Source organism: Geotrypetes seraphini, chromosome 3 (assembly GCF_902459505.1).
Source record: "Geotrypetes seraphini chromosome 3, aGeoSer1.1, whole genome shotgun sequence".
Classification (NCBI taxonomy): domain Eukaryota; kingdom Metazoa; phylum Chordata; class Amphibia; order Gymnophiona; family Dermophiidae; genus Geotrypetes; species Geotrypetes seraphini.
In genome coordinates, this window is record NC_047086.1 from 136,642,644 (window position 1) to 136,670,153 (window position 27,510).

The following is a 27,510-nucleotide window of genomic DNA, read 5'->3' on the forward strand; positions in this document are numbered from 1 at the left end:
CTGTATCTCAGCCATCTACATGTATAAATAGTGGCTTTCTGAAATCGCCAATTACATGTGTGTGCAATCTGCACACCTAAGTGGTGCTTCTTCCACATGTAGGTGTTTTCTAACATGACCTCCTTGTGGTTCTGAGATATTGTTTTAGATTGCCACTGATGTTCAGACACAGTACTTTACAATAGATCTTATTCCATTTGAAGATTTCTAACAAATGAAATATTGATATCTGTGGCAGAAAAAAGTCACAATCCAAATATTGTGAGTTCTTTTATTGTTCCCAGCTATTGCGTAACTCATGTTTATAGGGAATGTTATTCGCATGTCAAAAGAATCATAGCATGTGCTCTGTATTGTGATGTTCACCTTCAATAGCAAAACCTAGAGCAACTGATCAGGCTTTTATTTTGTAACACATACAAATATGAAAACACCCACTCTAAACATTAATATGAACAGTTAGAACTTAATATAGTTAACAGTGCTCAGAACCACTCAGATGGTAAAAGCAGATCACAATGGGGTGAAACCCCCGAAAGTAGTGTCTTCAATGTTCAATCATTGCACTTCAAACTTTATATTGGTGAAAACTCCAATTGCTAAAAATGTTGAATAATACAAAAAACTACTGTGTACTCATCTTAAAGGTCTGATTCTTCCAGGTTCCAGGTGTTATTTTGTAACAACATGATTTTTATCATTTGTCAGATTTTGAAAGCTAGCTTTCACATTCAGTATTATTGGGGAAAAAAATAATGTAGTTGTCTTCTTAGTCCACTCAAATATGTAAAATATAGATTTACAAAGAATACACAGGTACTGTCCTTTTTAGGACTGACCTTATATATTTGTGGCTAGATTTTAATAATTAATTTGTCAGGTCAATATAACATGAACTCAGGATGATGATATCTAAACTACCAGTGTGTGTCTTTTCCATATCCTCTCAGAATTCATCAACCAACATTTTTTTAGAACTTTAAAAAATAAACCTTACAAACATAGTCAAATTGTAAGCTTACTTTAATACTTCCATTATTGTTCCTTCAAATGAGCAACAATGTACACATTGAAAGACTTAGGCACTCAGTCTAGTGATTTCAGTGACTAGGTTGTGACTGATGACATCTGGTGTGAAAAATGTGAATAATAAAAATAATGCATGACTAGATCATTTGTTTGCATTTTGTCAAATTCTGTTCCTTTTTTTCTGTTTTCAGATTGCTTGCCCACAAATCCTTTCAATGCCATTTCCTGGAAGCCAGGTCTCTCCCGGGGTCTGTTTTCCACCCTCCACTAACAGTCCAGGAAGAACAGGAGCCAGGACCCTGGCAGACATTAAAGCAAAAGCCCAGCTGGCCAGAGCCCAAAGAGCAGCAGCTGCAGCAGCTGCTGCCACAGCAGCCTCTTTTGGGGGCACCATCCCAGGGCCTGGTCCAGGAGGTGGAGGGCCCGGAGGAGGGGAGACTAGTACAGCAAGTGAAACCAATGGAAATGGGAGCACATCGGATTTGGGAAGAACTGGAAGAGGGGGAGGTTCGAGAAGGTCTATATTTCATCATCCCAAAGCCCAGTTGCAAGCTGAAATGCAGGCCTTACACCAGACATCAGCTTACACTGCTTCAAGAGCACAGTTACAGCAAACCACCACAGTACAATCCAGACCTACAGTAATTAGCACAAGCCCTATTCTGTTAGAAGACACAAACACAAATATACAGAAGAAAGCTGATCTGGATGACACAGAGGGGACAGTAAATCCAGTTTCAAAAGCAAGTTTTGGCTCAGGCTTCCTAAAGACTTATATCAGTAACAGAAAGGATAAAGAGCCTTCATTTTCAATAGGTTCAGCCATATCTTCAACAAAGACCTTAGATGTGTCACCAGTTTGTAACAAACCAGCTGATGAGACTGAATCCAAAACAAAGACCAATAATAACAGAACCGTTACAGTAGCTTCTGACATTGCAGAAAAAAGCCCAAGTGCTAACTTGGGCAAAACATCAGCTTTGATATCTTCAGTGTCACCTGTTTCCATCGGTAAGACTGCCACTCTGATTTCATTAAGCTCAGAAGTGCCCATCACATCTCAGGCCCATGTTATCAGAGAATCTATTATATCATCTCCATTAGCTTGTAGCACTTTGCCAGCAATCCCTAGCCTTAAAGCTCAGAAAGATCCCTCAAGCACAGGTGGTTTCCTTTCTAGGGCAAGTTCCAACATTCCTGCTAACAATCCTCTTGTTACCCAACTGCTCCAAGGGAAGGATGTCCCATTAGAACAAATTATGCCTAAGCCACTCACCAAAGGAGAAATGAAAACTGTTCCTCTGGCTCCAGCTGAAGATAGAAAGTTACCCACCATTGCAAGCACTCCAGTGTTTCCATCAGTGGGAAGTGATAATGAAAGAGAAGGTAGAGATGCAAAACAATCATACTTAGCAAGGCAGCAACTTGAAAGAATCCTCTACCAGAGTGGACATCTCCCTCAGAGCCAAAGGATCTTGCAGTTCTTTGCAGGAAAAAACCTGAAAGAGAAGAACTTTGATCAGTCCCAAGGCCACGAGGCACCCGACAAAGCAACCCAAGAGCAGATTCTGCAGACTCTAATCAAGAGGGCACAAGGACAGAATTCTGTGTCTGTCCCACATCCTGCACAGCTCAACCTCAGTCACTCAGGTTTTCAATTAGAAGATATTTCCACTAGTCAGAGGTTTATGCTAGGTTTTGTGGGCAGACGGACTTCAAAACCTGCTATGTCTGGCCACTACCTGCTAAATATCTCCACCTATGGCAGAGTTCTTGACAGCTTCAGAAGGGCTCCTGCCATGAATTTAGACAACTGTATGTTTCTGAATGGTCCTGACAACACAGACAAAATGGAGTGTAGGGAATGTGAAAGAGAGGCTGTGGATGACCGTAGTGATGACTATGTAACAGATTTAGATAGTGAAGACACGGCAGATGAGCATGAACATATTATGATCTCTGATCATTTAGGAAAAAGTCCAGCTTCCCATAGTGTAGAAGATCTATTTGACTGCTATACTCCTGGCAAGAGTCTGAAATTGGATGCACTACTGCCTGAAAAAAGAGCAAGTCAGAAGCCAGGTTTTCATTTCTTGCCAGGAGACCATGTTTATGATGGATCATCCTCTGCCAGAGGTTTCTTTCCAGCAGCCCAGGTCAGAATGGCAAATGTCATTGGAGGAGGAAAAATTCTACACCACACCTCTGACTTCTATAAGACTTCTCTCCGATCCGCAGACTCTCAAATGCATCAGTCTCAGCTGTATTCACCTTTACAGTCACAAAGGATATATGGAAACACTGCACATCTTATTGGACCTGCTTACGGAGGTACAATCAGTGTTTCTACCTCTCCAGATGTGAACCATGGCCCTATCTTGCAGCCAACTTGCAACCGAGGTTCAGACAATACTGGGAATATTATGTCCTTCTCTGTAACTGTCACAACAATCCCTACCAGCCAGACTGGCAACCATGGTCAACCCATCTCTGTTCAGGCCTTTACTGAAGACAGCAATATGGATGATTCTTCAAAATGCTACTGCAGGTTAAAAGCCATGATCATGTGCAAGGGCTGTGGGGCCTTTTGCCATGATGAATGCATTGGCCCTTCAAAACTGTGTGTCTCCTGCCTCGTGGTTCGGTAACAAAAACTTATGGGGGGACACAAGTAGTGGTGGTGATTTTTTTTCCTTATTTTATTTTTCGTCCTTTTGGAACCACAAACTGAAGGCAGGAACAAGAAAAATGGTTCTCAATTTGCACAGGAGATGCAGACTGCTTAATCAGGTATACAGAATTACATTATAGTTTAAGTAAAAGCTATTTGTTAGTAAGAGTCACTGTAGACCATGTGAATCATGATAAGAGTTGCACTTGAGGAATCATGTAAATAAGTCCCATTATTTCATTTAAATAATATAGTTTTTCATGGTTACAGGAAACAGTTATTAGCCTGATCAATTTCCTCACCCCTCCCTCATCTAATACACAAGTCTTTTAAAAAAATTGTTGTTCTAGTTAAAGTGCCAATTTGGGATCACTTCCTTTTAAAATTTCAGACACAGCACTATACCAAGCAGGAGCAATCTGTTTCTTATTGAAAATTTTAGCCATCAATCAAGCAATTACTTCTAGAAATTCACTTTGATTCAAAATTTCAGCAATAATCTTTAGGCCATTGTCCAAACAGCAGCAGTTACTAACCACATTCAGAATATTTTAAAGTTAAAATCCTAGATTCTCTGCATCCTCTTCATTTTTGAAAACAACAAAATCTTGTTGCATTAGACATTAAAATTTCAGGGTTAGAAACATATTCACTGTGACCATCAAGAAGTACATGTAGGATGTATTCTCTCAGGTTTTCTGGTATCTCCATACTATTGTATTAATGACTTTGCTATACATGCCACATTTCTTATGAAGGTCATTGAAGGTCAGTCCGCATATATCAAAAACGGAGTAATATTTTCATTCACTGGTGTCATTATTGAGAATGGAGATATTTTGAGAAAATGGTTTCACTGGTTAGTGTCATTTGTCAGGATATTTCATGATAGGATCACTGTGTCAGGACAGTTCAACACACCAGAAATTGTTATTTCCTATAGCAACAATCCAATTTCAAACTGACATAGAGCAAAAGTACACATTGCTTTTACCTGCATTTAGTGGGGTGTTCTTGGAGGTGGGGACAGAGAAGGGATTCCATCAATGTGTATACATTTGTAGTTTCTGACCTATGCATGTTTCAAAAAGTACCCACAGATAAAAGAAGGACAGATGTCCGCAGATACTTCTTCTGTTGGTAAAGTATGAATACTGCCCTTCATAACAGGGGTAATTTTCTAAAGGGTTTTTCATGCACATGTGCCAGTATAAATGTGTAAAATGCTTCTTATAAAATAGTTCAGATGCACACATTATATCATGGAGGGGCTTATTTTTTAAAAAAAATAGTTATCCAAAAAATGGCATACACTGGCACTTGGACATTTTAATCGCCAAAACGTCCAAGTTCTGATTTTCAAAACTAAATTTTTAGATGTCTTGCATCCCTACAGGATGTCCAAATGTTAAGGGGTCATGTTTTGGATGGGCTCTGAGTAGGCTTAGCACTTGGACATCTTGCAGGGATAATCAAACCTTTTTGCAAGACATCCAGGGCGTCATTTGGAGTTAGACCTGTTTTCAAAGTGTCTAAATGCCAAAAAGATACCCAAACTGGCCCATGGAAGCATGGCCCTCCATGTTCCCCCAGTGGTCACTGACCGCATCCCACTCTCCTAAGATGTGAAAGAAACAGTACATGTCAGCCTGTATGACAGCTGCAGATATTATGGGACATCCTAGTAGAGCAGCAAGCAGGTGTCTGGAGTAGCCTGGTGGGCAATGAGGTGAGTCATAGAGAGGGGGATCCATGCCTATATCCCAACCTACCCACTTTATGGTGGAATGTGTGAAGCCACCAAAACACATCCAAAACTTACTATACTGCTATATAGTTGCCGCCTGCGGCCATAAGGGCTATTGGGATGATAGACAGGTAGATATAGTAACTTATTTTTTATGGGGGGGGGTTTGGAGGATTCATCATACACTAAAAGGGGCTTCTAGTGAAATATATATCTGGCACCATCCGTGAAGTTCACAGCAGTGCCCCTTAAGGTGCCTCACTGCCCTGTTGATGGTCCCTCCCACATTCAAATGGACTGGATTTTGACGTTTTGAACTTGGACATTTTTTGTCCTAAGGGCCAAGATGTCCAAATAGGTCATTTTCATTTAAAAAAAAAAAAGAAGTGGACATCTAGTGGTTTTGAAAATGGACGTTTCTACTCCTGGACTTTTGGATGTCTGGCGGGAAGCTTCAAAGTCAGGCTTAGTTGCACTATTGAAAATGGCCCAGTAGGTGCATATTTGTATGTGACTCAGGTAGAGGCAAGCTTCAGGGAGGAATTTGGATGGAATGTGGGCAGAGTTACACACCTATGCACATATTTCGGCTGCATACCAAGCTGGTGTATATGCCCACATTTTAGCTACAATTGTGGCTGCTTTTGTGCTGCTATTCTATAAAGACACTTAGAAGTCTGTTGGGCCCTTTTACTGAAGTGCAGTAACATTTTGCACTTACCGTGCGTTAACCTTAAATATTAGCATGTGGTAAGTGCAAATGCTGTGCAGTAACTGTTGTGGGGTGTGCCCAACATGCCTCTGCAGTTACCGCATTGAAAAATTGTTTAGAATACATTAAGACTACCCGGAGCAAGGATGCATTTAATGGCCCCCTCTATGGCTGTAAATGCACTTGTGCTAATTGAACAAGTGACAATGTGTGGTAAGTACAGTTCGCTAAATAGAATTTTCAGTCCATGCACTTAACATTCCCAGGCACTAATAAAGCATAGCATTAATGCATAAATTAGCGCACATTGTCATTCCAGCATAGTAACATTGCATGCTAATTTGCACTTTTAACTTCATAACAGGCTTTAGTAAAATGGCTCCTGTATGTTTTTGTTCAATAGCCCCAAAATGGGTGCCTACTTGCCCCTCCTATCTAGATGAGATGCTATAAAATTACTATCCTCAAAGAAACTTGTAGTTTACCATATTAACCCCCCTCCCCCTTTTACAAAACCGTGCAAGAGGTTTTTAGTCTGGGCTGGTGTGCCGAATGCTCTGCGCTGCTCTGACGATTCTAGAGTTCCTATGAGTGTTGGAGCAGCGCAGAGCATTCAGTGCGCTGGCTAGCGCTAAAAACCTCTTGTTTGGTTTTGTAAAAAGGGGGGGAGGGGGTAAATAATTGGTGAAACACCAGTTTTGCTATTATGGTTATGGGCAGCACCCTGTAGACATGGTGGTCCTTTTATCAAGCCGCGCTAGCAAGGTTAGCGCGTCGGACATTTCATCACGCGCTAACCCCCGTGGCCGGCTAAAAAACTAACGCCTGTTCAATGCAGGTGTTAGCAGCTAGCATGGCAGGCGGTTTAACATGCGGTATTACGCGCGTTAAACCCCTATTGCAGCTTGATAAAAGAACCCCATGGTTAAGATATTATTTGTCATCTTGCAATAGTAGAATTTTCATAATATGAATTGAGAACCTCTGACAGATATGAGTTGGCCCCTTTTTCTCATTTATATCTATAACCTAAGAGATGACCCAGATTGAAAGTATCTGAAGTTTTTTTTTCTCTCGCTTATAAGGAAATATAACCCTTGTCCATTTTATTTCATGTCTTTTTCAGTCACGTTGCTAACTTTTGTAGCCATACTTATACCTATTTAGGAAGTGTCTAATTATTGTGATATGGACACTGAAAATCAAAATTTGCACAAAAACTTTCACTGGCTTTAAAAGGTGCAGTATAGAAATTTCTGAATGCTGAATGCAAGAGGGGCTCCCATGGGAACTGTTCAGAAGAGATATGTAATGGCATCCAGCTTATCATTCTTAGCAAGCTAGAAAGGGCATTGCAAGAGTGCATGGTGGTCAAAAAGGAATGCATACAGTGATAGCTGTGAAAAGTTTTTTTGTGTTTTTAGCAGAAATTGTATGAAAAAATAAATCTTTCCAGAAAACCAACTGTTATTAAATGTAGCCTACTGGCCCTTGTGAGTTTTGATTTATGTAGAGTCAATGATATTTTCTCTCTAATTATGAGTTTATTAAATCCTACCTGCACTTTATTCAGCTGATAAGGTAATTTTAACAGCATTTTTACAGACAGTAATCCAAATTGTCCAGGAACGTTGCAGGTTTAGAATTGCCTGCACTGCAAGCTCAATGTGACTTTCAATGAGCTCCCCATCTATTCTGCCTCTCCAGGGCAATTATTTTGAAGTGGTAAACTTGTTTACCCAGGGAGAACTTTTGAATATTGCCCTTTTAATATACTCTAGAGTCAGTCTATATTGATCTCTTGAACCTTTATAGATCTCACTACCGTTCTTTCTAAATGCTTCTGATTTTGCAAGATTGCTTTTCCTTTAGAATAACTGCATTGTATTTATATTTTCTCAGTAAAGAATTAGGGAACTTTTGCAGTGATGGACAATTTCTGTAATTGGGTGCTTAAAAAGCTAGGTGCCTAAAGCTAGACACCTATTTCATGTCAATCATACTTAGGCGCTCATTACAGAATCGTGCCTAACTAGAATTTATAACAGATATATATATATATATATATGTTAATCAAGTGCAATTTCTTTTTTCAGTTTGAGCAAACTTGCTGGGCTCCTCATTAGTCCCGTTGGTTTTTTTTGTGTGTATATTTATAAATAATTAATAAATATTCCTTCAATTCATTTATTCATATTAGTGCTTATTCATTTCTACTTATTGAATTTAATTTGACCAGCTAGATACACGTAAGATTAGTAATAGTGTACTTAGCTTGTTTAGCAGCACCACCTCTCCGACGGAGTATCCGTTTCAACCCTTTCCTTAGGGAGCAGGTGAGCTTTTTAAGACAAAGGGCTCCTTTTACTAAGGTGCGCTAGTGTTTTTAGCGCACGCTAAACTCGCGCTACGCTTCTAGAACTAACGCCAGCTCAATGCTGGCGTTAAGGTCTAGCGCGGGGGGCAATTTAGCTCGCGCTATTCCACACATTAAGGCCCTAACGCACCTTTGTTAAAGGAGCCCAAAGTGCGAGTCAACGCTCTCTGAAACATATTGCTGGTAATGAGAGTCAATAAGTAGAAATGAATAAGCACTAAAATGAATAAATGAATTGAAGGAATATTTATTAATTATTTATAAATATACACACAAAAAAAAAAACCAACGGGACTAATGAGGAGCCCAGCCAGCTTGAGTCTGTAGACCCAGCTGGTTTTCTGAAGACCCAATGGTTAATTACTAGCAAGTTTGCTCAAACTCAAAAAAGAAATTGATAGTGTTGAGAATTAAACCATCATCAAATTTTCAAGTTATTGTTAACTAGAACTTAGGCACCTACAATGCAGGCCAGGCACCTAAGTACTTTAAAGAATCATGCCTAATGGCGCCTGTCTTCTCCACCCCCTAAACACACCTACTTTGGAGTTAGTCACCTTAAGATAGGCTCCTATCACCCAATTAATTTTTTTTCCCCAGTTATGAATTTATTAAAGCTCATAACTGAAGCCAATATACTAATTAAGTTAGATGCCTAACATAGGTAGCTATTTATTTAGGTCCCTATCTTTAGGCGCCTTTTATAGAATTTCCCTCAAAATGACAAGAAAAAAAATGTACCTTGCGCAGTAAAACAGGGTATGCAAAATGTTTTATTGTATGCACACTAGGGAAAATGCTTGAGTACCTGATTGTAAAAACCGCTTAGATAACCTTGATAGGCGGTATATAAAATCCTAATAAAACTTGAAAAAAAAACTTGAAAAACTACATTTTCTCAATATTAGCATGGAACAGAGTAACATTGGGAAACGCAAAGCTGTTGTGCATTATAGCTCTATATAGAATGTTTTCTTGTAATAACCTCTTTTCCCATTCAGCCAATGTAGTAGATTTCCTCTCCCTTAAAACTCTGCATAAAGAAAGAGATCCCTTTCGAACCCCAAACTCCAGCATCATAATAGGAATCCCCTTCTATCCCAGAAACAGCATCAGTTTCTTGACACATCAAGAACATTCTGTCCTCCTGTCCAAAGCATTGCAGTCTCCTACTACTTCATACCAGATCTTATTAATCTAGATGAGCAGGAACTTCATTTGTTTGGGGTTTTTTTTTATTGTTGTTCCCATGCTGATGCAAATCTCTTCCTTTGATTTCTTTTTTTTGTCTACAAGTCTGGTCCTTATTGGACCTTATTTTAGAAGCATTCCCATGTGTAAATGGCATTTCACAACAGGGGCCATTTTCACATGGACATAATAATTATGTCTAGATCAAGAGGGCATTGACAGATGGGCCTACAGTACAAATGTGGATTCCCCATTTCACATAGGGTATCCAAGCCTATACTGAGAAAGGTAGATATTTGCATTTACAGCTGTCCCAAGCTATGCTTAAGTGCCTGATCAAAGGGGCAGCTGTAAATACTGATGTCTGGCTCCCCCTGATGCCACAAATCCACTGACGCAGGATTCATCCTTTGCCACAACCCCCCAAAGCAGGAACTCCCCTCCAAAGGCAACCTCTCCACAAGGACACAAGCCAACACCATTTCCTCCAATCCCCATCCTAGTGGGCCTTTCACCATAACAATCTTGAGACTCAGAATGGCTGCTGAAACCTCTAGCAGTACTACCAATAAGGGTTAGAGCTTTTCTGGTGTCTAATGGGGCAGGAGCGATGCTTCTTACTCCCTCTGTGGTGATCACTATTCTCAAAATGGCCATTGAGACCTCTAGCAGTATATTCCAGTATTACTACTAAAAATTAGGCTTTCATTTAAGGGCATTTTGCCTTTTTTATGGAAGCTTGACCCCCTACACCTGAACCCTAGTGGCAATACTATGATGTTACTATGAGGGCTCTTGGTAGTCATTTTGAGACCTAGGATCATCACTGTGGGAGCAAATGAGCATTGTTCCTATCCCACCAGACACTAAGGACCCTGGTAAGGCCAGGTTGGAGGAGTGTATGCCTCAAGGGGGGATTGTTACCTGGGATGGGTTGCCCTCCTAGAGAAGTTAAAACATGGTGAGGGGTTGTGGCCATAAGGAGAGGAATACCTTCTTTAGGGGGTTGCTGTGGAAGGGTTCTGCTTCAGCAATGTTGTAGCATCAGGGAAGTTTCTGCCATGAAGGGTTCATGTTGGGGGGGTCGGGTCATACTGTAGGAGGGATTGGATGCTGAGATTGGAATCCTCTATAGCAGAAGAAGTAATTTTAGCAGGTATAACATCTAAGTTTGCTTTCCCCACATTCTACTTTTTAAAATTGCTGCTCCCTCTGTATGTGGAAAGAATTTTGACATGTAGTCTTGTACCTGTTTTACAAGGGGCTCTACATTTGGATGAGTGGCATAGTGATTAGAGCTGCTGCCTCAACACCCTGAAGTTAAGAGTTTGATCCCAACACCACTCCTTGTGACCTTGGGCAAGTCATTTAACCCTCCATTACGCCAGGTACCATAGCTAGATTGTGAGCCTGCCAGGATCGATAGGGAAAATACATAGAGTACCTGACAAAAAAAAATTGTACACCACCCTGAATTTTTCCAAGTTAAAGTAATATGTCAAATACCAATAAATATAAACATCTAAAATCTGCCTGATATTCTGCCTGATATTCTGCATGATACACTTATAAATATTTAGACCACCCTAGCCACAGCCAAAACAGTTAGGCCAAGGATCCATCAAGCCAATCATCCTGTTTCCAACATTGGTTGAACATTAGAAAGTACCCAGAAGATCCTCAAAAGTAAATCCATTCCCTGAAGTTCACCATGAGAGATAAGCAGTGGCCTTTCCAAGTCTACTTGATTTATAATTGTTTAATGATATTTCCTATAGGAACTTGTCTAAATCCCTATAAAAACATAAGAATTGCCATATTGGGACAGACCGAAGGTCCATCAAGCCCAGTGTCCTGTTTCCAATAGTAGCCAATCCAGATCACAAGTACAAGGGAATTATTCAAACCTATTTTAGACCCTGCTAAGTCAGACCTGCTGCAACAAACCACTTATGGAAATACTAATAGACAGATCTTGGAATGATTTTGGAAGAGATTACATTCAAAGACACAAAACGACGTCTACTAAAATACTCCAAAGCATACTGCAGCCTTGACAGTTGCCCGCCTTACCTAATCAAAGCAGTCACCCTGACATTCATAGAAAAAATAAACTAGTGGCTCAAATATCACCTAAAAACTGGCCTTTTCCCCACAACAGGAGGAGGAATTATCTTAACGCCCATTCCTAAGAACCCAAAACTCAGCCCCTCTGATGTGACTAATTTTAGGTCAGTAGCTTCCATCCCACTATTCATCAAAATGATGGAGGGATATGTAACAGAACAACTCAAATGCTACTTACAATGTTTCAATATCCTCCACCACAATCGGGATTCAGGAAAAATCAGCACTGAGACGGTGGTTGCGGCACTAGTAACATACGGAAAAGAACTACTAAGCAAGGGTCACAGCGCATTCAATCCAATTTGACCTAGTAGACTTCAATTGAATGTCTGAGATCTTCAGCAATTTTGGATTCAGTGGCCCAGTCCTTTCCTGGTTCCAAGGTTTCCTAACCACACGGCACTATGCAGTACGTAAGGATAAAGATCTTTCTATAGCTGGCATCCTCCAAGCAGGGACCGTCAAAGATCCCCACTTTCACTATCAGTGTTGAACCTCCCAATGCAATCCTTGGAAGCTGACCTAGATCTTGTATGAATAAAACATTTCACCTATGCAGACAACATAACGATCATACTACCTGTAACAGCTGCATTAGTCAATACCCTCACCGCTATCAAAAAATGTGTTCACATCATAGAAAACTGGACCTCAAACCACCGCCTAAAACTAAATAACAATAAAACCATACTCCTTTGACTAGGACCCTCGACTGACCCACGCTACACTCCAAGGATCACAGTAGACAACACAGACTTTTCATTAGAACTACAATCCCAAATCTTAGGAGTAAAAATTGATAACCACCTATTCATGAAAAGCCAAGTACAATCGATAATAAAACAATCTTTCCTTGTGATGAGAAAGCTAAGATCCATCAAAAAATACTTTGAAATACAGGCTTTCTGAATTTTAGTGCAATCCCTAATCCTATCTCGACTAGACTAATGTAATATAACGCTAGTTCTTTGCTCTAAAACATTATCGTGTCTACAACTAGCTCAAATTGCAGCAGTAAGACTCATATACAGACTATGGAAATTGGAACACCTGCAGCCTTACTGTATAAAACTACATTGACTACTGATAACTGCAAGGATCAAGTTTAAATTGGGCATCACTGCCTTTAAGATTGGTCATCCTACTCCAGGGTGCATCCAGCAGATATTCCACCAGAAATCTTTTCCAATTAAAATTCCCAGCATGCTACAATATAAAGTCTACCGGGCAAATTAACCTAGTCATCCAATATCAGTTAGCAAAATATTGGAACCAACTACCATTTACATTACATTACATTAGAGATTTCTATTCCGCCATTACCTTGCGGTTCAAGGCGGATTTAGACTGATCTTGTTACCACTACATCAGGTTCAGAAAACTTCTAAAAGCATTTCTATACCAAGACAGGGAGCCAACCCTGAAGTACCTGAAATGGTAATTGTAAAGGCACATTTTTAAACTGTCTAATACAACTCCCGGGACAAAACAAAGAACCAACAATGTATTTGTAACTATATAGTTCTACCTTTACTAGCAACCCTATTGAATGTCCACGTCAATCTGTCCATTGTAACTTCCTGGGTAACTGATCCAACCTTTTGTAATCCGACCTTGAACTGAATAGGTAAATGTAGAATAGAAAACCTGATTAACATAAAATAATATTACATAACTGCTTTCATCACATTCTTTGGCAACGAATTCCAGAATTTAATTACATGTTGAGTTATGAAAAAAAATTTTCCGGTTTGTTTTAAATCTACTACTTAGTAGCTTCATTGCATGCCCCCTAGTCCTAGTAGTTTTGGAAAGAGTAAACAAGAAATTCACATCTACCCTTTCCACTCTACTCAGTATTTTATAGAGCACTATCATATCTCTCCTGAGCTGTATCTTCTCCAAGCTAAAGAGCCCTAACTGCTTTAGCGTTTCCTCATAGGGAAGTCGTCTCATCCCTTTTATCATTTTCGTCACCGTTCTCTATACCTTTTCTTATTCCACTATATCTTTTTTGAGATGCAGTGACCAGACTTGTACACAGTATTTGAGATGCTAAGTTAGATTCTTTGACCATATCCTCTGGCAACAGATGTCACAGACAGTGAAAAAATACTTTGTCCAGTTTCTTTGAAATCTGCTACCCACTATATTTTTTGAATTGGAGTAAGCAGAACTATATACAGTACTCAAGCAGAGGAAAATAAGAAAACAGACCAAATTAAAAAAAAAAAAAAAATACAGTCTTTATTGAACATACTCCCAGGACAAAATAATGTGCCTGACGGACCCAGGTACATTTATGTTTACAGCTGAGGGGCATAATCGAAAGAAACGTCTAAGTCCGTTTTCGCCTAAGTCGCAAGTCATTCAAAGTCAGACATAGCTTAGGACACATTTTTGAAAAATACGCCCCTAATTTTTTTTTTTTTAAATTTTAAATCGTCTAACTATACGTCCAACCGTCTGATCGTCCAAGCTGCTAAATCGTTCATCTTTATACCACATTTTCATCCAAGTCTAAAATGTCTAGAATAAGCCGTGTTGGACATGGAAGGGGTCAGCAAAGTGATGGACTGGACACCCAGACATGGCACCTGAATAATGGGGTACCTTACAGGGCACTGCTGTGAACTTCACAAAAAGAGCGCCCCATAAACATCTCACTACAGCTCCCTTATAGGTCATGGTGAGCCCCCCAAAACGTACTATACCTACCTGTCTACAACCCCAATAGTCCTTATGGCTGCAGGAGTCACTTATATGGCAGTACAAAAGGGTTTGGGGTTTTTGGGGGGAGTGCACATGTTTCACCATGAATGCAGTGATTACAGTGGCTTATGGGCCTGGGTCCTCCTCTCCATGGGTCCCTAATCCACCCACAAGACGACTTAAGCTGCCTTTGTGCAGCTCTACTAGGCTTTCTTATGGCAGGCTGGCAGGTGCTGATGTTCTGGAGGCAGATATTTAAAGTTGTGATTATGATTTTTATGGAGGTGGGGGGGGTCAGTGATCACTGGGATAGTATGTGGGGGTCTGTACTATGTGTTTGCAGTGCTTATCTGGTCACTTTATATAGTTTTTTGTGACTTAGACCATGTTTTAAATGGCCTAAGTCACAATGTCCAAGTTCCGTCTACGCTGTGTTATAAAACTTTCGTTTATACATTCAGTACGACTAAGTCTAGCAAGGCCCACGTCCTGCCCAAAACCCGCCCTCGACACTCCTCCTGAAACGCCCTGTTTAGCTCTGATCGTTCAGCGGCACTAGGAAGGTCTAGGTCGTTTGTAAACACGTCCAAAACCCATTTCGATTATCAGCACTTGGACGTCTTTCATTTATGATCATCCAAGTGCTGACTTAGGCCGGTTTTTGGATGTTTTTCTCTTTCAATTATGAGCCCCTTAGTGTTTTTAGTGTCTATCATCAGCTGGTTTGCCTCTGACACAGCCGTATTGGCAAAATGCGGCCACTTTGGGCACATCATTTTGTCCTGGGAGTATGTTCAATAAAGACTCTGGGTTTTAAAATTCTATTTGGTCTGCTCCTACAGTGGATCTAGTGGCTAGCTTCTTGTTTTCTTACCCCTACAGTACTCAAGCTGTGGTCATACCATGTAGATCCATAGTATTATGTATTATAATACAAAGGCCATATAATATCCTCTGATTTATTATCCATTCCTTTCTGAATAATTCATAACATTCCACTTGGTTCTTTTTGGATTTGTTTGGTTTTTTTTTTGGGGGGGAGAGTTGGGGGCGGGGGTCACTGCCGCCACAAACTGAGCAGAGGATTTCAAAGTATTGTTCTTAGTGATGCCAAGATTCTTTTCCTGGGTAGTAATTTCTAATCCAGAATCCAGCATTGTAGAAATATAGAAACATGATGGCAGATAAAAGCCAATTGGCTCATCCAGTCTGCCCATCTGCAGCATCCACTATCTCCTCCTCTCCCTATGAGATCCCACGTGCCTGTCCCATGCTTTCTTGAATTGAGACACAGTCTTTGTCTCCACTACCTCTACCAGGAAACTATTTCACACATATACCACCCTCTCTGTAAAAAAGTATTTCCTTGGTACTCCTGAGCCCATCACCTCTTAACTTCATCCTAAGCCCTCTCATTCCAGAGCTTTCTTTCAAATGAAAGAGACTTACCTCATGTGCATTTATGCCACATAGATATTTAAACATCTCTATCATATCTCCTTTCTCCATCCTTTCCTCCAAAGTATACATATTGAGATCTTTAAGTCTGTCTACATACGCCTTCTGATGAAAACCACCAACTGTTATAGTAGCCTTCCTCTGGACCGATTCCATCCTGTTTATATCTTTTTGAAGGTGCAGTCTCCAGAATTGTACACAATATTCTAAATGAACTCTCACAGAGTTTTTTACAGGGGCATCAATACCTCCTTTTTTCCTACTGGCCATATCTCTCCCTATGCACCTTAGCATCCTTCTAACTTTCGCCATTGCTTTTTCCACCTGTTTGGCCATTTTAAGATCATTACCCAAGTCCCGCTCCTCTTTTGTACACAAATGTTCTTCACCCGCTAACTGTACTGTTCCCTCTGAGTTTTGCATCCCAAACGCATGACCTTGTATTTCTTAGCATTAAAACTTAACTGCCAAATTGTAGACCATTTTTCAAGCTTCGCTAGGTTCTTCCTCATATTATTCACACTATCAGGGGTGTCTGTTCTATTGCAGATTTTGGTATCATCCACATAGAGGCAAATCGTACCTGACAGCCCTTCAGCAATATTGTGTACAAAAATGTTTAAAATAATTTTTTATTTTGTATGTTAATATGTAATTTGCCCTGGATAAGGCGGGTGAGACATAAACAAACAAACAAACAGGCCAAAGAACAGAACCTTGAAGCACACCACTGCTAACATCCTTTTCCTCAGAGCAATCTCCATTGACCACTCAACCAGTTCCTGACCCAGCCCATCACTTTGGGGCCCATCCTGAGGGCATTCAGTTTATTTATTAGACACCTGTGTGGAACACTGTCAAAGGCTTTGCTAAAATCTAAATGCACCACATTTAGCACACTCCCTCTATCCAATTCTCTGGCCACCCAGTCAAAGAAATTGATCAGATTTGTCTGACAAGACCTATCTCTAGTGAATCCATATTGCCTCCAGTGCTGTAGGATTAATTTTACTATCTATATCACTTTAATAGATAAAGGGTCTTGGATTTGATATATAGTCTTTCTGGGGGTACAACCAAAGTGGTTTATATACAGTATATTATATACAGTTACTTTTTTTGTTCCTAGTGAGCTCACAATCTAAGTTTTGTACCTGGGACAATGGAGGGTTACGTGATTTACCCAGGGTCAGAAGGAGTTGCAGTGGGAATCAAACACAGGATCTCAGCTCTAACCATTAGGCTACTCCATTCCACTTTACATTTGTCCACATTAAAATTAATTTGTTATCTATATATTACAGCTGAAATGTGGCGTAAATCCTTGTGCCTAAATTAGGCACAGATCCCCCCCCCCCTTTATTCGATAACCATGCATGTAAATTGCAGAAACATCCCTGATCTGTCCCTGACCTTTCCATGGCCATGCCCCCTTTTGGAACCGCACATAAAATTTTACACATAGATCCTACTCCTAAAAAATATCCATGCAAATTTTAATTTATTCCAATTAGCACCAATAATTAATTGCTTGTTAAGATCCTAAAAAACAGCGCTAATTTGCTCATAATTCAATTAAATCAGGTGCACACCCAAATTTGTGTGCACAATTTTTAGCACCTTTATAGAACTAGGCTGATAGTGCTACAGCAGTTAAGAGGAGTTTCAGTGGCACTTTCCGAGGATGATGTGAACGTGTGCATGTATTCTATGTGTATGTCTGCATATAAATGTATACATCGCAACTCCATCGCTACTCTACCCAAAATATACCTTGGGAAAGGCAACATGCACTCTGTCTAAAGGTACAAGTTTTTACACATGTTACTCCACACAGTCCTATGAGCCCTTTTGATGTCTAAATCAGGCTTTACAGAATTATCCCCAGTCTGTATTTTTAGAAGTGAGTTGATTTTATAGTGGCAGGTTGCCTTAGGCTTTTTGGAGTGTATTAAATAAGAAGGATGTGATTGTTATTTGATACCTTTCATAAATTAAGGAAATAGAATTTTGTGCATTAACTAGAGAATTACATGGGGGAAAAATTTGACCTCGTCTCCATCCCGTGAGCTTGGTCCCCGTCTCTGCCCTGTCCCCATAAACTATTTGATCCCATCCGCACAAGCTTTGAATAGTTATGGTTTTATATTCAACTTATTTTATTAAAGTATAAAAAGAAGCAATATTCTGTATAATTGTCATTTTATAAACACAAATAATACAACAATACCCCTGTCTCCCCTCCCATTCACAAATATCCCCTTCACTATCGAGAAAACTGTATAAGTCAAATTATTACAGAATGCTACACAGAAAAATCATGCTAACAGAATACCGCAGTCACACATGACAGGAACAGTGTTAGAGGAGTGCAACTAGGGCAACTGCTCCCTGGTCAGAGAGAGCCCTAAGCCAGCTAGAAGCTAAAGAAGCACAGCCTGGGCTTTGTGGTCCCCAGTTATGTCTAATACCAGCTCTAGCAGGAAACATTTTTCAAATCTGATATATTCTAGTCACAACATAGAAAATAATTTTTTTCCTACCTTTTGTTGTCTGGTCATTTTATTCTTCACATCACATTGGTCTCAAGCTGTGGTTTCTGTTTCCATTTGTCTACTCTTAACTCTCTTGCCAGGGTCTCCTGACCATTTGACATGTCTTCTTTCTCCATGCTCACCATTCATCTTCCATCTCTGTGTATGTTTTTTCCCCCATGCTCAGCAAGCATCTCCCTTCTCTGTCTCCTATACTTCCCTTTCTAGCATACCCCCTGTGCCCATCTCCCTGCCTTCATCATCTCACCTATTATGATTCCCCTCCTCCTGTGTACAGTATCACTCCTCTATATCTCTATGCCCTGCCTATCCAGCATCTTCTTTCAGTGTTCTTATTCTTCCCCATGTCTAGCCATCTTCTCTGTGTCCATATATCTAGCATTATCCCTCTGTGTCCATATACCACCTGCATACAGATGCAGCATTCCCCTTTTTGTCCCTATTCCTATGCTCCCACCCATGCACACCATCTTCTCTCTTTTTGTATATCTCCCTGTGTCCAGCTTCTCTCCTCTCTTACACCAATATGTCTCTCACACTCTCTTTCCTTCTTCCCTCTGCTATGCTCAATATTTCATTCACTCTTCCTTCATCCCCTTGGTTCAGCTTTTATCTTTCCCTTTTCTTCTCTCTCTCCCTCCCTGCAGGTCCTGCAGCTCTACCCCTTCCCTCTAGCTCCCTTCCCATAGGACCCCCACCTCTATCCCCTCCCTTCATCACCCAGGTATGAATCTGGCACCTTCCCTCTCCAGCTCCACTCCACCCACCACATAGGCCCAGCATCCGTTTCCCTTCCCCCAAGTCCTAGACTAGATCCAGCAACTGTCTCCCTTCCCTTCATCTCCAGCCGGTTCACGTCCAACAGCCCAAGCAATCCCCTCCCCCTTTGCAGGTGCAGTAGCAGCACCCCCCCCTCATGAATCCAGCAGCATCCCCTCCCTCTCTATTGCCAGTCCAACACCCTCCCTCCCAATGGCAGACAACAAAAAACCCTCCCTCCCCCCTTCCCGGGTGCAGCAGCAGCCCCCCCTCGCGAGTCCAGCAGCCCCCTCCTTCCTTTCCTCTCACCAGTCCAACAGCCCCCCAACCCTCACACCCTCAATCCCAATGGCAAATGAAAAATAAAACCCAAACAAACCTGTGAGCGCAACTGCTGAGTTGGCCTCTTCACACCTCCTGGGGCAGGCATATTAGCCTGTTGGAATGGAAGCTTCCTGCATGCAGGGCTGCTCAGACCAGCTGGAAGTTATGTCGGAAAGAGGGACTCGATAAGAAGGTTCCAGTCTGAGCAGCCCTGTGTCATGTGTACAGGAAGCTTCCATTCTAACAGGCTTGTTTGCCCGCCCTGGGAAGTGCAAAGGGGCCGACCCAGGAGTCGCACTCGCAGGTTTGGCTTTTTGTTTTGGGTCTTTTTCCGTCCACCATTAGGAGCGAGGGTGTGAGGTTTGGGAGGGGCTGTTGGACTGCTGATAGGGAGGGAGGGGGGCTGCTGGACTCGCAAGAAGGGGCTGCTGCAAGGTGTGTGATCGCACCGAGGGCACGGAGGCAACTTGTGGCAGATACTTCACTGTGGGGACAAAGCCATTCACCACTCCATGGGGCAGTGAATGGCCTTGTTCTCATACCCGCGGCAACCAGTCTTTTTTTTTTCCCCATTCCTGTGGGTTACCTGCAGCTAGCTGCGGGTAACAGTCACCGTGTCATTCTCTATCATTAACCACCCCCCTTATACAAAACTGCAATAGCAGTTTTTAGTGCAGGCTGGCACACTGAATGCTCTGCGCTGCTCCCGATGCTCATAGAGTTCCTATAAGCATCGGGAGCAGCACAGAACATTCAGCGTGCTGGCCTGCGCTAAAAAAACACTATTACGGTTTTGTAAAATGGGGGTTAATAGAGGCGGATCATAACGTAAATATTGAAATATATTTCAGAAGACTAGGGATAATCAGTCAAAAGCTTTAAAATGCAATTCTATATGCTGGTGCCTAAAGCTAAGCCAAAACAAAAAGAAGAAAGGATCTATGCAGATAATCCAGAACAAAATACAAAGTAGAAGCCGCCAACAAATGTAGATGTGAACCACAGATACAAATAAATTCTTTATTGGAGGACTAACCTGAAATGGCCGTGTTTTAGCACAATGCCTGCATCAAGGGTCATTATCTGCTTCAGAAAGCTGATATTAAGTGTTTCCATTAACCAGAAGACATACATTGCTTCACAAATATACCTGACCACTGAAGGGCATGCGATGCTCCAAAAGACATCCGATTTGTAGAATAGTAGTGCATATATGTACGATTAGAGCTAGTAATTAGTAGTTACATGCTTACGCGCTGGGCACTATTCTATAAATTGTACCCAAATCACTTGGGGGGGGGGAGTCTCTTACTGGCGCTATCATCGGCCAGCGCCTCTGGAAACAGCACGGCGCTGGTAAAAGAATTGCGGCTGACATCAAAATTAGGCGCTGGAAATGTAGGCCAGGGTTTTACTGGCCTACATTTCCAGCGCCTACCTGTCATGTGAATCGTAGCTATGGAGGCACGTTTTCTGATGCCTAAGGCCACTTCTGGCATTGGCCACACCTACCGCAGCCTTAGGAAGGCGCCCATGTGGCTGCGATTCCAATGCCACTATGGGTGGCGAAGGCAAGCTGACACATTTTCTCTCTTAATTTCCTTTTAAGTGGGCTTTTAAAGTCGCAGGACTCTTAAGTTAGGTGACAGTAGGATCCTATTGTAATGTAATGTAATGTAATTTATTTCTTATATACCGCTACATCCGTTAGGTTCTAAGCGGTTTGAAGAAAATATACATTAAGATTATAAATGAGAAGTAAGAAGGTACTTAAAAAATTCCCTTACTGTCCCGAAGGCTCACAATCTAACTAAAGTACCTGGAAATTAATGAAGAAGAGAAAATAAAGATGGTTGAAAAAAGAAAAATTCTATGTGAACTTATAGGATGGAAATTAAACTGACAGTGAAGAACTGTATGAAAAATACATATGGAATGCAGTTAGAGAGGGTAGGTTACAATCTATTTATGGTATTTGTTTAATGTTTGTTTCATATGGATGTTTCATATGCATTTCCCCAAATGACACACATCTAATAATAGTTGCATACATTGCATGGAATGCTTAAGACAAGTCAATGACTGGCAAAAATGAGCATGCTTAAGTGGGCGCACCTACCTTTTGGTATGCTGATAAGGTTTTGTGTTAGTGTCCTATAATTGTATAGGCACGTCCTTGAACCATTATAGAACTGGCACTAAACATGTTCTTTTGTGGTGCATCGGTTTATAGAATTGCCTCATTGTTTATTGGCAGTATTCCTTATTCCATTGTTGGATTTGCGGGCTGGGAAGTTAGGTTTCTTTTATAAGCACATTACTGTGTTTTATTCTACCTGTATATAATGTTCCTATTTTGCACTGATGATGCTGGTAGCACTATATACATTAATGGCCATCTATAGATATTAATTATTATTGTTACCATACTTTTTATGTAAATACAGTATGGGAAATTGAGGGAGGAGATTTCAGAGACTTTCAGCCACAATAAAATATGTACTTGACATTATCTATCAGTAAAGGGGCTTCTGCTCAGTTGTACTGAGTCTGAAATGTACACAATGCATTCCTGGCCACAAACACATGAAAACATGTTTGTTTTCAGATAAAATACATGCCACACTCAAGTAACCCTGGCCAGGACTGGTATGAAATAAAACTGTTCAAAGATCAAACAAACAAGGATATTAATATCTCACAATTTCAATCAAGTAGGATTTTTAAAAGCAATTAAAATGTCTCCTATCACCTTTGGTGGAAACTGCTGAAACCCCCTGAGTGTTGTTATACACTGTCTAAGCAAAGCCAAATGCTTGTGTTTCTTCTAATGACACTCAAGTTCACATCAGGATTAATGTGTGTTTTTGTGGTGGGGGGGTTCATAGAAACATGATGGCAGATAAAGGCCAAATGGCCCATCTAGTCTGCCCATCCACAGTAACCATTATCTCTTTCTCTTTCCGAGAGATCCCACTTGCCTATCCCAGTCCCTTTTGAATTTAGACACAGTCTCTGTCTTCACCACCTCTGCCGGGAGACTGTTCCACGTATCTATGAGAGCACATTTATGTGTATTGCTAGAAGTTGATGCATGAGTAAAAGTGGAGTGATAGTAGGCAGGAGATATAAAAGTGGCAGTGTTGGCCAGACTTTTACGGTCTGTGGCCCAATTATGGCAAAACAGATCTAGACGGGCTGGCATGAGCTTCGACATGACAACAACTCTAGTAATTGGAAAGTATGGCCAGTGCCTGGGAGACATCTACCATTTGTCTCTCAAAATTGGCAAAGACAGAACAGAATCAAGAGTGCAAATTTGATATTTCAATCCTAACCTATACTACTAAATTGGGCAGACTAGATGGGCAATGCAGTTCTTTATCTGCCATTATCTACCATGTTACTATGTAACAGCCTCGGTGTATTACTTATGCTGCTGACTTGCATGCACATAAACTATTTTTAGATGAGATGGTGATATGAACAATTAATTAGATTGGGATGTCCTACTTAGATATGCAAACTGTTCAAAGAGGCAAATTATTGTACATCACCTTGGGTGAATCTGTTCATAAAGGTAGTTAATAAATCTTAATGTATAAACATCTCTTTAATAATTGTGACAAATTGGATTTCTAGTGCAATGTGTCTAGTAGTCCTGAACACTAGGGTTATGCATCTGAACCTGCAAGTTTCTTGCAGAATGCTGTCATTCATCTTTGAACTCCACCATCTTCCCAGGCAGCTGCTCTGGCCCCTTAGTTTTTTTTCTGCAAGCAAGTTGCTCAGAAGTGTTTCTGCTCTGCAGTTTTATTATTTGGGGGTATTTTTTCATAGTGTTCGGTTGGAGGATCGGTGCCCGGAGGTTACCACTTGTTGGGACTTCTGCATGGAAGAAGATGCAGACTCACATTGCGGAAGACTGCTGCTAGCAGAATCAGCCCTCAGGAACACCTAGCTAGCCAACCTGCTTTGGTATGATCTCGTTTAAATACCCTTGAATGGGATTTAGTTTGTACTTGAGGTTGTTCCTAAAGAATACCACTTTTCATCTTCAGTGTTTGATTGTTAGGAAGATGAAGACCCTCAAATGTTCCTATATGGGGTAAATTATATAGCAGATGTTCTGTATGACATCATCAGAGTTATGAGCAAAATGTAAGCCTATGTTATCTCTTCCTGGGAGATGCTCTGGATTAGACAGTGAGCAGGAGATTCAGCCTCTAAAGCCACACTGAGCAGGCTTCCTTTCAGGGGCAGATGCTATTTGGCAAGGGTCTGGTTGACCTGATGGCCAGTGCTATGGACAGTCACCCTAAGGCTTTGCCAGACAGCAGACCCTGGATAGCTCAGGGTACAGGACATGGGAATTTTTGAGGCTCTCGAAGATTCCATCATGTGTCAGGCCAAGTGACACAGAGGTCCTTTCAGGGGTCACAGCAGAGGTTCAGCAGGGACAGGAGACAGCATGACTCTGGCTCTCGCCACTTTCCAGCCTCCAAGAAAGCATAATGATGCATGGACAGGGGCCCCAGATAGGGGGCAAGCTATCGGCTCATTGGTTGGTCTTGGCCCAGATTGGCACAGACTATTGGGTCCTAGAAGTTGTACTAGAAGGTTACAAAATTGAGTTCTGTGCCTCCCTTCCAAAACTTTTTTTTTTAAATTCTCTGGCCGACTGGCCAGAAAGAGCCCTCAGGCAATGGTAAAGGCTCCTGGATCTTCGTGCCATAAAATCAATCCCAAAGAATCAGCCTCAGGCATATACTTCATTTACTTCATCATGCGAAAGAAAGGCTCAGATGACTGAAAGCTATTTCAAGACCTCAAGTCAGTCAGTGCTGCAGTGAAAGTGACACACTTCCACATGGAGACTGTTCAAACAGTCATAGCAGCAGTGGCGCCAGGGGAATTTCATGCCTCCCTCAATTTGACGGATGCCTATTTCCACATTCCCATTTTTTCAACCCACAGGAAATACTTGTGTGCTGGAGCAGCATTTCCAGTTCTCTTCGCTCCCTTTTGGCCTTGCAGCGGCACCTCACACCTTTACCAAGGTCATGGTGCTGTTAGCAGTGCACCTCCATAAGGCAGGGATCCAAGTGCACACATATAGAGACGATTGGCTAATCAGAGCCTCATCCAGGAAGGAAGGAGAATGAGCAGTTTCAAGAATGGTCCAACTCCTCCAGGACCTGGGATGGATAATCAAATTCAAGAAGAGTCATCTGAAGCTAAACCAGTACCTGGGAGCTCAACACAGCTTTAGGCCAGGTTTTTCTTCCAGAACCTCTAGCAGCAGATTTCAGACCTGCTACAGAATCCGACTCCCACAGTGTGGCATTATCTGCAGGTTATGGGGTCAATGGTAGCAGCCATAGAGGTGGACCCTTGGTCAAAAGCACACATGAGACCTCTCCAAGACTCTCTCCTCTCTTGTTAGGCTCCTCAGACAGGCTTGCTTCAGCAACCGCTTCCATGGTTACCATAAGCGAGGAACAGCCTGTGGTGGTGGCAGCAGAATGTTTTTCTCTCAAGGGGCATGCCTTTCCGCATTTCCTCCTGGGAGGTAATAACAATCAATGCCAGACTTTATGGTTGGGGGGTCATTGCAACAGATATCCAATTCAGGGGTTTTGATCACTGGCTCGGAAAAAATGGTCCATAAATCGCCTAGAACTCAGAGACATTTGGCTAGTGCTGCAGGCACTGGAGAAGTCTCTGGAAGGAAAAGCAGTCATGGTCTTCTCGGACAATGCAACAATGGTGGCCTATGTAAGCAGGGAAGGAGGCACTAGAAGTGCCCTGTTATGCCTAGAAACTGAACTCCTCTTTCGAGGGATGGAAACTCATTTGCAGACTCTCTCGGCTGTGCACATAGGGGGAGTGGAAAATATACAAGCTCACTTTCTCAGTCGGCAGACTCTCATACTGGGGGAATAGTCACTGTACCCTCAGGCATTCAACTCCATTGTTCGATGGTGGAGGCGTCCACAGCAGGATCTGATGACCTCAGCAGTAAACACAAAGATGGCTCGCTTTTACAGCTAAAGCACAGGTGGCTTGCTTTTACAACCTGGAAGCACAGGGTTGGACTTGTTAGTCCAACCATGGCTGAAGAAAGGGCTCTTGTGTTTCCCCCATAGCCCATGCTAGATCAAGTCATTCACAGAATTGTGTCATCCAGAGTTGGTAGTCCTAGTGGTGCCCAATTGGACCTACAGACTGTGGTATGCAGACTTAGTTTGCCTCCAGAGGGATGAAAGTCTCAGTCTGATGGTCCAAGTGGATCTTCTAACTCAGGAACCTGTCCCTAAAGAGAATCCAGAAATCTTTGGGGTTATGGCATGGCTCTTGAGTGGGCAGCCCTGATGAGCAAGGGTCTACCCGTCATACCTTTACCTGATTCTGTAGAGCAAACGTAGCAGCCAGGAAAAACGCCGCTTTTTGGTCCTCCATTTTGAAGGCAGGCAAAGTGGGCTTGTCCAAGACTCAGGGTACTGCTTTGGTAAATCCCTAGTGTTCAAGGCTACTAGAAATATTGCACTAGAAAGATAGATTTCTGTAGGTTCTTACCTTGATAATCTTCTTTCTTGTAGATGTGTCTAGTAGTCTTAAAGCCCCATCCTGTAAGTGGGCTTTGCCTGCCTTCTGCCTTGAAATGTCTGGCTCTGGAAACTACTCTGTCTCTCAGATATGCTTTAAAAATCCCACAAAAATCTACAACACACAAGAAAGTAAAGTCTGGTCTAAGTCTCTGCTTGATAGCAAGACAGGCTAGTAGCTTCAAACACTATAAAATAGTAGTGCGGGTTGCACATAGTTTTGGTAACTGTTTTGATCAGTTAAGAACCTAAGAATAGCCTTATTGGGTCAGACTAGCAGTCCATCAAGCCCAATAGCCCGTTCTCACGGTGGCCAATCCAGGTCATTAGTACTTGGTCAAAACCCAAAGAGTCGCAACATTCCATGCTATCAATCCTGGGCAAGCAGTGGCTTGCCCCATGTCTTTCTCAATAAAAGACTGTGGACTTTTCCTCCTGGAAATTGTCCAAACCCTTCTTAAAACTAGCTACACTATCCACTCTTAAAACAACCTCTAAATAAAAAAATATTTCCTCCTATTGGTTTTTAAAGTATTTCCCTGTAACTTTATCGAGTGTCCCCTAGTCTTTGTAATTTTTGACAGAGTGAAAGATCGATTCACTTGTACCCACTCTACTCTACTTAGGATTTTGTAGACTTCAATCATATCTCCCCTCAGCCGTCTCTTTTCCAAGCTGAAGAGCCCTAACCGTTTTAGTCTTTCCTCATACGAGAGGAGTTCCATCCTCTTTATCATCTTGGTCGCTTTTCTTTGAACCTTTTCTAGTGCCACTATATCTTTCTTGAGGTAAGGAGACCAGAACTGAATGTAATACTCCAGATGAGGTCGTACCATGGAGCGATCCAGAGGCATTATAACATTCTTAGTCTTGTTAACCTTCCCTTTTTTAATAATTCCTAGCATCTTGTTTGCTTTTCTTGGAAGCCACCACGCATTGGGCAGAAGATTTCATCATATTGTCTACAATGAAACCCAGATCCTGACCCTAGCATCTGGTAACTGTGATTTGGGTTATTCTTACCAATGTGCATCATTTTGCATTTGTCCACTTTAAATTTAATCTGCCACTTGGATACCCAGTCTTCCAATTTCCTAATGTTTATTGATATATTTGTTACAAAGCAGAACAGACTTCCAGCGTCAGGGATTTTTTCACCGTTTCCCTCCTTCCAGTTATGCCAGTCATTAAAGTGCTCCTTGATTGCTTTCGTACAAACTGAGGAGGCAGGAGCAGCTGC

At 41.5% G+C, this 27,510-nt stretch overlaps 1 protein-coding gene across 9 annotated transcripts in view; it reads left to right on the forward strand.

Annotated features, from left to right (window-relative positions):
• Positions 1-5,569, forward strand: part of ASXL2 (ASXL transcriptional regulator 2) — a 212,289-nt gene extending 206,720 nt beyond the window's left edge. For all 9 annotated transcript variants that reach the window (XM_033936461.1, XM_033936463.1, XM_033936465.1 and 6 more), the window contains one exon: positions 1,221-5,569. In XM_033936461.1, the coding sequence (XP_033792352.1) occupies positions 1,221-3,677 (2,457 nt within the window). In that variant the 3' untranslated portion in view covers positions 3,678-5,569. The remainder of the gene's footprint in view (positions 1-1,220) is intronic.
• The last annotated feature ends 21,941 nt before the right edge of the window (positions 5,570-27,510 follow it).